General features: G+C 32.6%; 3 protein-coding genes across 4 annotated transcripts in view; all 3 read right to left on the bottom strand.

Annotated features, from left to right (window-relative positions):
- LOC105169995 (flagellar radial spoke protein 5) overlaps positions 1 to 1,918 on the bottom strand; it is a 4,079-nt gene extending 2,161 nt beyond the window's left edge. The window contains exons 1-4 of one of the 2 annotated variants that reach the window (XM_020696574.1): positions 1,563 to 1,703; positions 1,020 to 1,279; positions 682 to 766; positions 450 to 566 (exon numbers count right to left, since the gene is read on the bottom strand). In XM_020696574.1, the coding sequence (XP_020552233.1) occupies positions 450 to 566; positions 682 to 766; positions 1,020 to 1,128 (311 nt within the window). In that variant the 5' untranslated portion in view covers positions 1,129 to 1,279; positions 1,563 to 1,703. Of the gene's footprint in view, positions 1 to 449; positions 567 to 681; positions 767 to 1,019; positions 1,280 to 1,562 lie in introns of both variants that reach the window. The other variant, XM_011090561.2, reaches the window with a different exon arrangement.
- On the bottom strand, positions 3,868 to 5,936 carry LOC105169996 (cytochrome P450 94C1). The gene is given in 2 exon segments (XM_011090563.2): positions 3,868 to 5,040; positions 5,042 to 5,936. Coding segments are annotated over 2 exon segments (1,518 nt in total). The 5' UTR covers positions 5,879 to 5,936; the 3' UTR covers positions 3,868 to 4,359.
- Positions 10,014 to 16,481, bottom strand: LOC105169997 (fatty acyl-CoA reductase 3). The gene is made up of 10 exons (XM_011090564.2): positions 16,336 to 16,481; positions 16,137 to 16,240; positions 14,958 to 15,157; positions 13,085 to 13,185; positions 12,693 to 12,885; positions 11,612 to 11,782; positions 11,380 to 11,461; positions 10,785 to 11,051; positions 10,570 to 10,697; positions 10,014 to 10,445 (listed from the first exon to the last, which is right to left on the bottom strand). Exons 1-10 carry the CDS (start codon positions 16,412 to 16,414, stop codon positions 10,286 to 10,288), a joined length of 1,485 nt encoding a protein of 494 aa, XP_011088866.1. The 5' UTR covers positions 16,415 to 16,481; the 3' UTR covers positions 10,014 to 10,285.

Here is a 16,582-nt window from a genome sequence, read left to right on the forward strand (position 1 = left end):
GTTTAGAGATGGAGCACCTACTGTCAAAATTTGGTAGTTATATCATGTGGTGACTAATTTTGGTACAACTTAGCAATGACCTTCCAGCGGGTTCTGCAAAATCTACCAAGGGGCTTTGTTGTTTATCTTTGCATTTTCTAAGATGATTTCCTACTTTCAACAGATTTAAGCTGCCTGCAGTAAGGATGAGGTAATAATGATTAAAATCTACTGGAAGATCATCAAGGAGGCAAACTTGGTTGTCAAGAACAAACGAAAGAGACAAGCTTGAGCTAGTATAAATCTGGCCTCTCTTTATGTTTATGATAGATGGTCAGTACCACATATCTATTTTCTTTTTTTCAGAGAACATAAACATAGCAATCAAGTAATAGTTTTAACCAACATTACATCCATATTAGACTTCTCCAAACTGCAATTTAGAGAGAGGACATGTATAAACCCATTACCAATGAAACTGAAGCATGTCTAGAGAGGCAACATCCATTCTCTTCCTTGAGACATTAATGTTCTCGCGAACAAAGCTACTAGTCATCTTGACCGGTGGAGGCACCCATTTAGTAAGACTGCATTGCAGGAGAAAAATCACAAAAGCAGTTTTTTATGTAGAGTCACAGAATTAGTGACTAAAATTCTCTAATTTCTTCAAAGACACCAAAATAGTTGGCAGTGGGCCCTTACCCCCTGACATTTTCCAGATACTCCGGTGGGCGCTCTCTACGTACTCTGTTAATGAAAATACCATAAAGATCTTCAGCAGGTCCATCTGTTAAACAAACAATGTTGAATAAGGAACATGAATGCCTAGCTATAGAATACCCTCATTCATAAGTGTATTCAAGATACAGCAATTTTAATTTCAGGCTTACGATACTCCTATAAAAATTCTGATTCTATTCACTAGCAGTAGTTGTCAAAAGAGTTCACCAATTATGCTGCCACTAAATACAATGCATTGGTGCTCATAAATCAAATAATAGCAGAAATTATGCAAATCACAGTTACATGAGGTGGTTTACATATATCAGCCAAATCGAAAGTGTTAAGTCCAGCATCTGCGTATCGAAGCATGGCCTCGACTGCATTGTCTCGATCAATTCTGCCCCAACCACCACTAGTCTGCCACATTCCATTAACCACTCTGCAAATGTCCAGTGAATCTTTTCCATTTTTCACTACAACTCGCTGCTTATCATCAGTTAACAAGCATACAAATGGCCTTGCAACCGTTTTGCCCTTCCCAATTAGTCTACTATACTTAGCACTCCTCTTGATTGAACTGAAAGTAAATAAATTCCATGAGTTGTTGGCAGTTGCTGCCATTGCCAGACTGAGAAGAAAGCAAAAAGGTCTGGAACTGGATTTAGCCAATCTATTTTTATGTCCCTACTCAGCCCTCTATTCTCCACCATAGGTATTTATGTTGCAAAGCGACAAGTAAATAAGAAGATCATTTTGCGCATTAAACTGGATTAGATTATACTGCCTCTTCTCGCCACACAATATCCATCCTCTTCTTCTATTTTATGAGGGAGAAGGGGCAGATAAGTAAAATTACATACAGTGGTCCGCCATGTCGAAGGTGGAGAGACCAGCGTCGGCGTACCGAAGCATGGCCTCAACGGCGTCGTCTCTGTCGATTCTACCCCAGCCGCCGCTGGTCTGCCACATACCATTAAGCACTCTGCATATCTCGAGCGAATCATTCCCATTCTTCACCACTGTTTTCCTCTTCTCCGCTACCTCCACAGCTGTCTCGCAGCACCGCACCACACGGCGGCTCGGCCTCTTCGACCAACGGAGTCCGCCGGAAGGCCGAGAAGAGTACGAATTGGAGATGAATTGATTCACCGACATTGCAGTAACTGCCATTGTTTTTGTTGTGTGTGCTTTTGAGGAGTTGTTTTTGGCTGTTAAATTCTGGGAGCAGAGGATTTAAAGTAGATAAGGTCTCTCTTCCTCTTTTTTTTTTTTTTGTTTAATATCTTTTTCTTAAATATTTGAATAATTATTATAAAATGATTAATATTAAGTTTTTAAATCCAACAAATTAATCAAAATTAAAATATTTATTATTCAAAATTTGTATAATAATATTTTAAGCTAAATTACCCTGACTGCTGAGGTTTAGAACTCAATCCAATATTTTTTCTAATAATAATTCTCTGTTTAAGTAAATAAAAAAAAAATCAATAAACTCTACACCTCAATACATCTAGAAACATTGTTTTAAATTCTACAAAATTTATTTTTTATTCACTGCTTATTATTTATATATATGTTCTAATAAATTTTTATTTATTAATTACTATATAGTATATGCATGCATGTCAACTTTAAAATTTAGCAACAGTAAAAGTTACTGACAAGGCCGAAAAGAAAAAAAAGGGACTCTTCTACCCAACTACGGCCCAACCAATTGGGCCATAATTGAGTAATATAGCCCATATGTGTAGCATGGGCCATAACTGAGTAATATAGCCCATAATTATCCCAAAGATCAGGAAAGGTGATAGTAATTTACTATATTTTTAAATCAATCAATAAATTATTTTAGAATAAACTAAATACTTATATATGTACGACTCGAACTGACCACCTCTTAGTCGTTAATTTAACAAATATTAAATTTTCTTAATGATTTCCTAGCTAGTCCTACTCCTACAATATATATATACATGTTCCCGACTCTGATGCTATGTCATTGACGATGTGTATGGTTTCAATATTATAATTCAGCCATAAAATATATTAATTGCAATATAAATATACACATATATATATATATATATATATTTTCACCTCTGATATATAATTAATGATTAAGTCCAATTAATATATGTAATAATGGCTAATCTGGGTAGTAATTATGATAAACTTGAAGAAAATTGTAATATACTAATAAATTCATATATTATTAATGCCTTCAATAATGATCACTGACTAATTCTATTATAATAATTAATAGGGCCAAATGGGCGGCGGTGGATTAATAATTTCTCAAGTTCAACTAATGAGATTATAATAATAATTAATATTATTCGTCCACTGAAATTCCAGGGTTGACTAATTCACACTTAGATTATTTTATACATCGTACTTGATTAATTAAATTTAATCAGATTAGTCTAAAATTTTAAGCATGCGATCACATGCGCTATATAGAAGTCCAAATTACCCTCGCGCCCATTCCTTTTGGATTTCGAAATAGGAAATTATATATATAATTAATCAATCACTATCATCTGAAATAAATGATTTATTACATGTGCTATAAAGAATATTTGCTTCTTGGTAATGTTATGTTTCATATTTAATTATATATATATATACACATTATATATAAAAATAATTTCTATATTAGAATCTCTTTTTTTTCCCTTCAAAATGATATTTTACCTTCATATTTTATTTAACATACAAACGGAATATATAAACAAAATAAATTATATATATATGTTTGAAGACGATTTTATACACGTAACATATATACGGTGGATAATAAAATATCACTTCATAATTAAAAAAATGTGTTAGTATAATGTAAGTGTAATAAGGATCTAATTATCTATTTTAAGAAGAGTAGATCTACAAGTGCTTAAGTAAATTGGAAATTTAATTACGAAACCCTGCAAAGGAGATGAGGCTTAAATGTCTGAGTTTACCCAACATAAACAGGGAGAGATCAAATTAAGTATGATGTTTGATGCAAAGTGCAAAGTATAGAATATAAAGACTCGAATCCCTATAACTCAAAACGAGTAGTAAGATTTGGACAAATCACATGAAGCCCTAAGGTTTGAAACGTGGGGCGGTACCCGCCTTATCCATGGGCTCAAATAAAATATACATATTAACACGAATTTAAGCGATAAAGTCCAAGTGAATGAGACATATATATATATTCAACACAAATACATTGCATCTTACACACCCCACTCCCCACATGTATTTTGCCGTAATGCCAACATTTCATTTCTTTAATGATGATTATGACGATGTGTGAACTTGCTCACGAGACGCCGATAATAATTACAAGATTCTTGAAAACTAACCACCAACCACCATAATTGATCGATCCTAAAATTTGATTCTTTGGTGGTTCATTTTCGATGATGAAAAAGGAGGGAATCTGAGTTTGGACCCAAGATTTCATTTTTTCTAATGAGACGATCGAGGCGGTGGCAATTCAATGAAATGGTTGTTGGCCTGAATTTCATTCTTTGTTAATTTGCAATCTCGACAGCCTCTTTTCACCATCAGTTTCTGCTCCTTGCTCCAATTTTTAATATTAATTGTGGTCTTTTACTCGTATCAAACACATGCATGTGTTGTATATCAGATTATATGTACCAACAGCTAATGCTTTCTCTCTCGGACAACGATGGGCAGTCCACCCCTAAGGGTGGCAGTCAAACCGGGCATGAAAGTCGGAGCGCGAGCCATAGCTACTTGGATATCGAACCGCCTGATCAAAGACAAGGCCACAGTTTTCATCTCCACTATAGCCATTTCCTTGCCCAAACAAACCCTACGACCCGCTTGAAACACCGGATACTTAAACGGATCCGCTTGCTTAAAAACCCCACCCCGCAACCATCTATCGGGTTTGAATTCAAGACAATCCGGACCCCAGATCCGCTCCATCCTCCCCATTGCATATGGATGGTATGTAACCCTAGTACCCCTCGTAACAAACGTACCATCCGCAAGAACATCGTCTTCCTCACAGAACTTGGAGTCGAACTGCACTGGCGGGAACAGCCTCATGCTCTCGTGCACCGCCGCCTGCAAGTAATGCATTTCCCGAAGCTGAGCAAATTCAACCATTTTTTCAGTTTCTTGGCCCATTACACGGTTTGATTCCTCGCGGATTTTTTCAACAACGTGAGTGTTTTTGCTCAGTATCCAGAAGAAACTGGTTAACGCCGAGGCTACTGTGTCCCGCCCTGCTAAAAGAAAGCTGACCACAATGTCCCTGAGAAAAATATCGTCGTCTGTCGTGCATATGAAATGAGACAGAAGGTCATCATGAGACGAGTCGTGGACGGGCGTTGTTTCTTTTGTGCCTAATGACCTCTTCTGCGAGCTCGTGCACAGATTTAATCGCCTGTTTCAGCTGTTTCTCAGAGCCCAGATTGAAGAATCTTTTCAGTTTCCATATCATCGGAGACGTAGTGATTGCCCTTTCCGCTGACAGTTTCGAAGCGAGATCAAAAGCCGCCGCGAATTCCGAGATGGGAAGTGAGAGGCGCAGACAGCCAGGGTCCAGTCCGAAGGAAAAGCGACAGATACTATCAAACGAAAACCGTCGCAAAATGTCTTGTAAATCCAGAGAACCCGACGAATCGTTATTGCATTTATCAGCAACGGATGAGAGTAGAGGAATGAGCCTGGACTCAATTTCCGTCGTGACAATGTTAAAAGCATATGATCTAACGGAGACACTGCCGAGTTCAAGAGACGCCATTTTCCGCTGAAACCTCCACAAATCGCCGTCGGCGTTGAAAATCCCTCTGCCCAAAAGATCGCCGAGTATAGCCGAAAAGGGCTTCCCTTTTGGGTAGTTATCAAACCTGGTTTTGAGCATGTGTTCGACGTTCTCCGGATTGGCTGTGATGACATTGCCGAGGACGTGAACGTGGATCGTTCCCGTCGGCGATTTGGACAGGAGATGGGAGTACCAATCGCAAAGATTGTTGTACTCCAGAGTCCAGCTAGAAGTAAGAAAGCTCTGGCAGATTTCACAGCTACAACAAGGCTTCAACTTGAGGAAGAAACCCAAGATTGAGAGGATGAAGAACAACGCTGTAAAAGTGAAGAAGAAGAAACCAAAACTCAGTTGTAATAGCCATGTGAGAGAAGCTTCAAAAGCCATATTTGCAGAGGAGATGTTCAAAGTTTTAGAGAGAGAAAGGGAGAGAGGGCAGACTGAGAATGAGGAAGAAGAATGGGTGGGCAGTGAGTTTATATTGTTCGATTGTGCTGTTGTGCAGTGGGGCCTGGAATTTCGGGATTCATTTTGTTTCAGTTATTGACAGCTAGGGGAAATTAGGTTAGTGGTCTAATTGTGAATAGACTGCTAGCTAATTTCTTTTTATTCAAATTATATTTTATTAATTATAAAAATAATTACACACTATAATTTTATATAATTATATGTAAATCTTTCATAATTTAAAAATTTACATCTAACACTTTTGAGATTTGTTTTCATCTAATAAATTAGTCTATTTATTAATTAAAATTTATCGAATTTGTTTATATTAGTATTTACTTCGAATGAATTAATTATTGTAGGTCAAATAAATATTTTTATGATCAAATTATCTTCATATGTTTTCGCGTGTTAATGCGTATGAAGATGTATATTTTCACCATTATAAGGGTAGTTTAATCCGAAAAAATTATTTAATCTATAATAAGTTAGTAATCGAATGTATATATCAATTGTTTTTTTTAGTTAATATCAATAAATTAGTAATGAATAGATTAATTTGTTATACGAAAGCACATATGATGGATACTAGATGCAATTTCTCAAACTACATAAATTCTATGTATAATTACATCAAATTTTAGTAAAAAAATTATAATTATTCCTTAATTATATCATAAGACGTAATAAGTTATGCTGTAAGTATAATTTTAAATGGTTTGGATTGGAATTTAATTTAAATAATATAATAATTAAGTTTAATTGAATTTAAATTAATCAAAAAATTATATCTTATAATTATGTAATTAATGTATAATAATTTCTGAATACTGGGAAATGAAATTGGGATTTGGACAGAAAAGCACGTGGGGGAAACGGGTAAATAGGCATGAAAAACGCGTGCGCCAAATAAAGAAAGAAAAAAATCGAGTGGATTACGTCATGCCTTAGTGCATTGTGTGTAGTGGTCGCGTGTGACTGACTGTGTGCAAAACAAGTACATGCACGTGCCAGTGCGTTTCCTCAAACAAATTTCATTCTTACCCGCAACTTGCACCTCTCTCTCTCTCTCCCTCTCTCTCTCTCTCACTCCCTCTGTCATTTTTATTTTTTTTCATTTTTGTATAATTATATCTGTATAAATATTTAGTTCTACGAGAGCACACAGAATTTTCTGAAAAATATATATTTTTTAAATCGAAAATGAAAATGTTTCTTTAATATTTATGCTGCTGTTGCTAATTAATAAAAGTTGAATCATAAGTGGTCATATTGATAATTCTTAATTATCATCAAATTATTACGATACATTATGTATTAACTACTAATTGTTAATACCAACAACTAAATACTAGTCTGTCGTTTTAAATTAATCTGAAAAATTATTGTAATAAATTAAAATTATTATTGTTCAATTAATACATATACCTACACAAATGTATGGCATTTTTTCTTTTATCATTATCAACAATGATGTAAAGTGTCATATGGCACGTAACCATGTCCATATAGTTTAAAAGGGATGAGGTTGGATTTGAATTTAATTTGATGGAGAAACACGAAGATCGCATGCCGACACAATCTTTGAGATCAAAACATTGTCATATCATAAAAAGAATCATATATCATTGATTTGTTAATTATAAATGTGAAACTTACTTATCATTACGACTAACAAACCTCATGCGTGAAAAAGTTAAAAGTCGTGATAATCTTTTGATATTGTCTCAGTGTCCACATTTTAATAAACTTGTAATATTAGGAATGAATACATTGCAACAACATTCTTTCTCTTTTTCCAAACAGACGTATGAATTTACTTAATTAGTAATTAATTACATTTTTAATAGAATTATATATATATATACACATCATCACGTGTGAAAAATATTTTTTTTAAAACGTACATAAATCGTAAATTTTATATATTTATTTATAATGTCTTAATTTAATGATTAAAATTGAGGTTTTATGAGCAAAAAATTAAAATATTGGATTTGAGTCCCACATGAGATTTGGACATTTTCTTCACTTTATATGACTTTATTGTAATAAATTTCACTATCCTCAGTTATATTGATATATTGAGACTATATTTACTTATGGCTAATTGACATGTTTAATAATAAATAACCGTAGCAAATAATCATTGACAACTATGACTATGCAACGGTTGTTAGCCATGTTTTTGCAAAGGTGGCTAAAATATTCGCTATGGCTAAAGACCACGGCAAATATTTTGACTGTGCTTCTTAATTAGCCGCGGCGAATAATTATTTTATGATAGAAAAACTTTTTATATTAATTTTATTTAATTGTAGTTAATAATAGTTATTTACTATAATATTAATCATAGTCATTAATATTATAGCCAATTAGTATTTTTTTTTCCCTTATGTGATCAAATATTGATATATCGATCTAATCTAATAAATGTATTGCTGCTCAATTTATTGTGTAATTTATGTTCCATTTCAACAGATGTAGGTAATCGTTTTACATTGATTGCAAATGATGAGTTTGAATGATTTATAAATTTCAAGATCTTCTTTTTCTTGCAAGGCCTTTTTTCGTAACAGAATTATGAAACTTATATCAATTCAACACGAACAATATTTCACTCAATGAGATTTGAATTGAGTCACATATATAACGTTAAAGAAAAACGAACAAAAGACTACACGGCCGCCAAATCCTTTAAATAAGCGGCGCTGAATAAAGATGAAAACAGCTAGCATATCAACTTTAATAGTTTTGGTGGGTTTGTTTAATTATGATGATTACCTTTTAGAATTCACAAGTTTTAGAGAGAGTCAATTTTTAAGCCCTTAAAAAAGCAAGTTGCGTGATGAGTGGCAAACTGAGTGTTCTACTCCTGGAAATTAATTAACACACACGCAAAAGGGCATAATTATAAATGCATTTATTCTACTGTCGACGACCGGTACGGCATTAATGGAGATATATGAAAAATCACATTCTGCACGTTTTAAACGAGAAGTGCAATGGATCGGATGGGGATTACAGACAGCGCGACGCATGATGTCGAGCAACCTACTTGCGATGATGTCGACACCGCTGTTGCAGGCTGCAAGTTTGGGAAAGCGATCGCTGTTTGCGTAGATGAGTTTTGTCTCTATTCAAGTGTCGATGACAAAGACAAGCGTTTGTGATGGGGATGGGACGTCATTTGGTGTGTGAATCTTGGCGTTTTATGTCGGCATTCATTTACTTGTCAAAATTTTTTTGACTTTTAAGTTTGTGTTCTGTTTGAGATATGTGATTATTTGTTTCATTCCATTGCAACATTATCTGAATCTCAAGAAGATTTTTCAAATATTTAATAACATTTTTTTTATATAAATTTGTTTAGTTACTTCTAAACTCCAAGTATTTCAAAATCATTTAACTCTAATTTTTTTTAATATTAATAGATTTTAAATTCTTTTATTTCAAATCATTAATTTGATTTTCAGTGGAGTATGCATGTATTTAATTTCGTATTAATTTTTTATTCATGTTTAGCTTTTTAATGAGTAGGATTGATTTATTCTTTTTTTATAGATAATGGGATAATTTTGCTAATTTCAAAATAAAAAAGATATGCAAAGATTTTTATGATGTGAAAATCATAAATAGAAAATTTCTATCTAAAAATTCATGACGAGAAAATTGCATATGAAATTTAAATAAAAGAATTAAATGCACTTTACACTCTTAAATTTAAATAGATACATTAAATTAAAGTTATTCAAATAATTTAAAAATTAATATCTTCTTTTTATTTTAAATTTTCATGGAACAGAGTTTCTATAAAATTCCCAAGGCCAACCGCTTGGTGTTGAAAAATTGGTAAAGCTGCTATTCTGGATAGCAGTTTTGCCTAAAAATTTAATTCTCTTGAAAGATACAATACTCCCGTAATATTTATTTATTTTACTATATTAAACTTATTTAGTCTAAAATACGCCTATTCATAGGGGTGTAATTTGGCTCATGTTAACTAAGCACACATGGCATGATCCAAGCGGTGAAGTTGGCTGGAGCAAAAAGGAGCAGATTGCAGTGTGAAAAGGTACACAACTTTACTGAATTGGGCATTTTGATTCTTTCAGAATTTGGGCACTGTATATATTGAATTCCAAATCCAGACACGCCCCCAAACTAACTTCATACCAAAAGCTTCACAACATTAATAAGATCTAGAAATTAACAAATATGTAATATATGTCTTAACAACATTAATAATACATGGGCAGGCATCATTATTTATAAGTAATAACCCCTCCTACTGTCATATATATAAATATATATATATATATATATATATGATCCTTCTCCATTAGATCACCTTGTGAAAGCGTATTTGACTACTCCAGCAATATGAGTGTACATAAAATAATCGTCCCAGTTAATGCTCTTTGGATCAAAATTCAGCATTTCATTCTCATTCTCATTCTCTCCTGTTGCCCACCTTCTCAATCTCTCTGTGTTCGTGTCGTCAAATCTGCAAAAATCGAAGGAAATTTTTTTGATCAAATCAAGTTTAATCAAACTACACCAATTACAAAATAAGTATAATACATACAGTTAGATAAAATAACAAGCATAATTGATGAAAGATTACTTACACTCCCTTGAAGAAGACATAGGGACTGAATAGTTCTACTAACCGCATCAAGAACTTCACCTTTCGGGCAAGATCAACATATGTTCCTCGGAAATATTGGCAGCTTGCTATGTTTACAATACTTAGTATCTACACACCCGAATCATCAACATCAAATATACTTAGCATAGTATTAGCAAAATATCGAATTTTTGGTATCCAAGAAAACAAATTAACCTTAAGAGGAATCAAGTAATGCAGCTCCATGTATCTCTTAACCTTAGCCACGGTTCCCAACTCTATCCCCTTTCTAACAACAACAGCCTTGCCGTCCTTGTTAATCCACGGCCGCTCGGTGAAGAAACGATGACCATAATTTTGAAGACAACGATACGACACCGGGTTTGGAATGGAAGATCCCACATGGTAAATCATCTCTATTGGTTCATCGGCATGGGCTGCCATTGCCACGATCATAGCATTCACTACCATGTCTGCTGGAATCTGCAAAATTTATTTACCCATTATTATTAATAAAACGAGTAACTTATCATATTTCATATGTATTTTACAGTTAGATATGAAAATTTTGAATTTATAAAAAATAAACAATTTTACAGCATTCATTAAGAATATTTTTGAGCGTCGAAAGTCGAAAATAATTAAAATATCATTTCCGTCTCGACCATCAACAATGTCGATCAACAATCTAGATCAATCTACTTTACATTGCCAGTCATTTTCTTTAATACAAGTATAAATAATTAAATTAAATAGATGCGAATACTGTTCCCAAGATAAACAAGAAAGAGTAGTAGTTATTGCCACTCACCAAGTCTACTATACTTTGAGGACACCCAGGAAAGCATGTCATTTTGCCTTTTCCATATCCAACAATAAAGCTGTCAATATTTCTGTAATATCATGTGAAATTAATTGAAAAAGAAGAAGAAGATAATTTTATACATTGATTAAATACATGCAACTCTAGAACTAAATTAATATATTAATAATTTTAAATATCAAAATCAAGAAATACATGTAGACGGAAGAAACAAAAGTACCTGACACCTTCAAGCCAACCAGGGAAGGGTTCTTTGAAAGTGCTGGTAATAATGGTAGGCCGAATTATTACCAGAGCCAGAGGCGTTTTATCATCTTTCAAGTGCCCCAACAGCATTTCTCCCATTGCTTTTGTGAAAGAGTATGTGTTAGGCCATCCATATTTCCTAGCCCTGTCACATCACTTGCAAATTCAACATTACTAATCTTTAATTATTATTATTATTATTATTTACTAGGATTCAAATTAAATAAATCTGATCAACCAACCGATTTGAATTTTTATTTTTTTTTTAATATAAGAAGCTGTAAATTGCAAATTATAAATTTATAGTTTTATGATAAAAATATCTTTTTTATAAAATTAAGATCATGTTGCATCTACTTACTTTTCTAAAAGAACTTAACCATCCAGACGTATCTCATATCACTCTGTCCGACCAAGTTAGGTAGTGGTTGTAGGTTAATTTTCTCATTAGGAAAAAAGAATATATCAAACACATTTTACTACTCTAAAGAAAATTATTTCTAATTGTCTATAATTATTACATTTTCTTTCTTTTTTAACACCTTTTACACTATTTTAATTATAATTTTATCAAAAAATTCTTACTCAAACCATCACATAGCAAGTATGATACATTTGTCATGTCATTGGCCGCTTTCCTTGAACTATACAACAGTTACATAATAAGTGTATTACGAACATATAATTGGTTTAGGTCTGATCAAACCCCGTCTGGGTCAAAATTTTTTCACTTTATCTCATATCCAATCACAAAATCCAAAAAAATTCTCATCTCGACCAAACTTGTCCATCTGATTTTTTTTTTTTTTCTCATTAAGATGAGATGAGATCACAAACAATCACAGTCCAAGTACTCCAATCTCAAAATTCTTATTACAGACGAATTTATAAGTAGAGACGCAAAATTTCTCCAATGAAAACATCTTGTCTTAGTATACTACATCTTAAAATTCTTGAGTATTTTACAAAATTGTTTAAATAGCTTATAAGTTCAGCCAAACGATCGATAAATACCGGGCAACAAAAATAAAAAGCATAAGCGATAATTAACAAACCTTTGAATACCTAAGTCCCTCATTGCCGATGTAATATGTTTTTCTGAGGCTTTGGTTGTTCGAAGCTCTTCTAATTTTTCCTCAACCAATGCCTTCTCCATATCAATATTCAGTCCAGATGTCCCATTGAGTGTGTCACCCAGTTTAAATGGCGTCTCAAGGACGACACCTTCCTTCTCTCCACACACATATGCTGAAAAGTCCACAATTTTATAATTTTGGTTAAACCATTACAAGTTTTAGCTGTAATTAATATTTTAGTCTTGTTCGTAAAAACGAACGACCGATAATCGTTAGACATGCAGTCGTGGTTAATGATATAGAGACGGGGGAGAGAGAGAAAGAGAGAACGAATAGTTATGTAGTTTATCAGCAAAGAATTCTATGCTAACCGGTTGATACGTGAAGGAACACCCTTAGTTTACTGCATTTCTTTGAAAAGTTGAAGACGTTCGCAGGTCCAATTGTATTGATTCCCAGTGCAACGTCGTACCTGTCGAAATGAAATAAATGTAATAAACAATAAATAATTATTCCATTCAAGTAATATACACTACCTGTCATGAATGCTATGAAACGTTTAGTTGCATAAGCAATTAATTCTCACATGAAAATTGTGCGATTACAAACCTACGTATTTACCGAAGTTGCAGCACTATATTTTAGCTAATTCTTTGATAAAACTTGTTAGTATATTGATTATCTCTACTGGCAACTCTTACGCAAATAAATATTACTGGTATTAAACTATGAAATCATTACAGTGATAAAATAAAAATTACTGTTAATATATATGTACAATAGTCACAATTTTAATATATTATTACTTAATTTTTTTTATTGCTAATAATCTATTCTTTCTCCAATACCACGCTATATAGTAAAACCTTTATAAATTAATAAATTCTCTAAAATGATAAATCTTTGGGTCCCAACTTGGGCATTTGTAAAAAATCATCAAATTCGATAAGATAATAAGATAATAATTTTTGAAAAATTCCTTTATAAATATTAGGTCCCATTAAAACTCTAAATTAATAATTCATAAATATTACAATTATAAATAGTATGGTAATTTGCTAAAATATGAAGTTTGTAATGCTTTACGCATTTGATCATTCATAGATGATTTTGCGGTGCCTTTTAGATGAGAAGACATGGTTGGGTGTTATGAATTATTTTATTTTCATATTGAGATTTATATAGTATATGTTTCATTTATCATGGATGAATATATTTAATTGGCTATAATAGTTATTTAAGTGCAATGAATTAATGTAAATATGTATATTTAAGTAATTCAAATGAATTGATACACGCGTCCATGAATATAATAGTTAATTGTATACAACGAATTGATATTATACATGAATATATTTAATTAGTTACAAAGAATTGGTTGATGCATGAATGTAATTAATGAAACATATATGAATTTATTTATTTCCAATACATATGTACTAAATTTGCTGAATTTAAAAAGTCTCTATTTTAATTAATAAAATATTAATTTATCAATATATTAATATCTCTCTAAATTAATAAAATTTCATGGTCCCAATGTTATTAATTTATAAAGGTTTTACTATATTACTTTTGTAGCAATTTTTTTGGTTAAGTATAAATAACATTAGCTTAAATAGTGGAAAAGTATTATTTTAGTCCGTTAAGTATATCTAATTTTAATTTTAGTCCGATAACTATGTCCATTTTTGTATAGGTCCAATAACTTACGAAATTGCTTACTTTTAGTCATTTGACAGATTTTCGAACAATTTTACCCCTATGCAACTTTTGAAAGGCAGTTTTAGTCCATATGCACTCATATGGGTAAAATTGTCCAAAAATCTGTCAGAGGATTAAAAGTAAGCAATTTCGTAAGCTACTGGACCTAAACAAAAATAGACATAATTATCGGATTAAAATTAAAATTAGATATATTTAGCGCATAAAAGAATACTTTTCCCGCTTAAATAGACAATCTACTACTTTTTGGGTGACATATAGAGTTAAAGGATTAACTTGGCGACTTTACTATTTAATAACCATTTATTTACAAAAACAAATAAAAGTTTCTTGTCACTTAATACATGTTGTTGACGTCGTGACTATCTCAACTAAAAAAATCTCTTTATCTTCACCGAAATGGTGGAAAACATTATCCAAACTTGCTAAAATTGTCACCCCATCAACACATATATAGTCCAATTTTGATTGAATCAGCCAAACTACTTAATTATATAAAAGGAAATAACAATTGAATACCTCTCATCAAAATCGGTGGATGCAGCCAAGTTGATGAGGATATCCACTTGTCCAAACAGCTCCTCCAAAGTGGAGCTTTCCAATCCCAAGTTATGACGAGTGATGTCCCCAGCCAGCAAAGTAACCTTCTCCTGGATTAGGGAATTTAAATTTGCCCCATATTTCTCTTTGACAACCTTGAACAACTCCTTCCCCATCACCTTAATTTCACATCACAAGTCATTCTCATGTTATTACATTTACAACATATATATATATATATATCCCCAGTACTTTTTTATGATTTTTTTTTTGGGCAATTCCTATCTTCTTTTATTAAAAGGTCATGTATATAATTGAGCATGTCTGATCCAACGTCTATTAATATGTGGTGTATACCTATAATATTTTTGTAGCTAGTAATATTTTGTTGTCGCTTATAATCATTTATATATAATTCTTAATGCTGATAATTATATTATGATGGAACAGAAATTATTGTCATTTAATAGATATTTTGTTATGATGGGATTTACATGATGTATCTTCATTCAAGAATTATTATATCAATAAATCTGACCGACAATATCGAATCAAACGGATAATGATATTTATTTATTTTTATTATGTATAATCTAATAAAGGTATGAAAATACGTCACTGCACGTAGGGTGTGGGTGGTGATTAAATCATCATGGACAGGCGACGATTGGGTATGACATCCCCAAAATTCACAAGAGTGTGCCCCTATTCTATTTGAGGAACTGATTGGTTCAACAAAGGAGAGGAAGACAACAAATGATGAGAACACGCTTTTTGGTAGTCGCTGATGGCAACAAAGTTGGTGGTGTCACTCTGCTAGTCTATGTCAACTGCATGCTACCTCATAATTCAAAGGAATAATTCAGGCTTTAACTTTAAGTCACCCATCAACTCGTGCTAGGCCTTTTTTGTTTTTGTTTTTTTTTCTTTTTTACTTAAAAAGATAACACATATACTAAGTCCAAAAACGCTACTGATCAAAGACATTGTCATTATGAATCTCTACCTCATGTTATTTCTATGCACATCCAACCACAATTTAATTAAATATGATGATGCCAATGTGTATTTTATGTATTTTGTACGATAATATCTAATATATGTATATATATAAAATCAAATGAATGATGGGATGGAAATTGGAGAGGTGTTAGGTACCTCAGTATTGAAACGATGTAAAGCAGAGACGGAATCTGCAGCCCTCAAAAGAAGATAAAGCTTCTTCACCTCTGGTTGAACTCTTAAAATCTTCTCAATCAAAACTGCATGCACACATAAGAAAGTGATTCATTAATAATTAATGTATACGGATGGAAATTAATTGCAAGAATTAATAGAGAGAGAGAGACAGACAGACCCTTGGCAAGAAAGCCAGTGGCTCCAGTGAGAAGAATGGTTTTGTTTTGGAGAAAGTGGAGAATGCTGCAGAGCTCCATTTGGATAGCTAGGAAGAGTGATTTTGATTAGTAGAGTACTGCGTGATTTATGAAAGTTGTCTGGAAACTGATTCGTGCGTGTAGTATATATAGAGTGGAGAGCTTTGTCTGTATTTGAGGACGTGATGTGGTGTGCAATGTGCATCACATTCATAATTCATTTTAAGG

This window comes from Sesamum indicum, linkage group LG9, assembly GCF_000512975.1.
Source record: "Sesamum indicum cultivar Zhongzhi No. 13 linkage group LG9, S_indicum_v1.0, whole genome shotgun sequence".
Taxonomy (NCBI): domain Eukaryota; kingdom Viridiplantae; phylum Streptophyta; class Magnoliopsida; order Lamiales; family Pedaliaceae; genus Sesamum; species Sesamum indicum.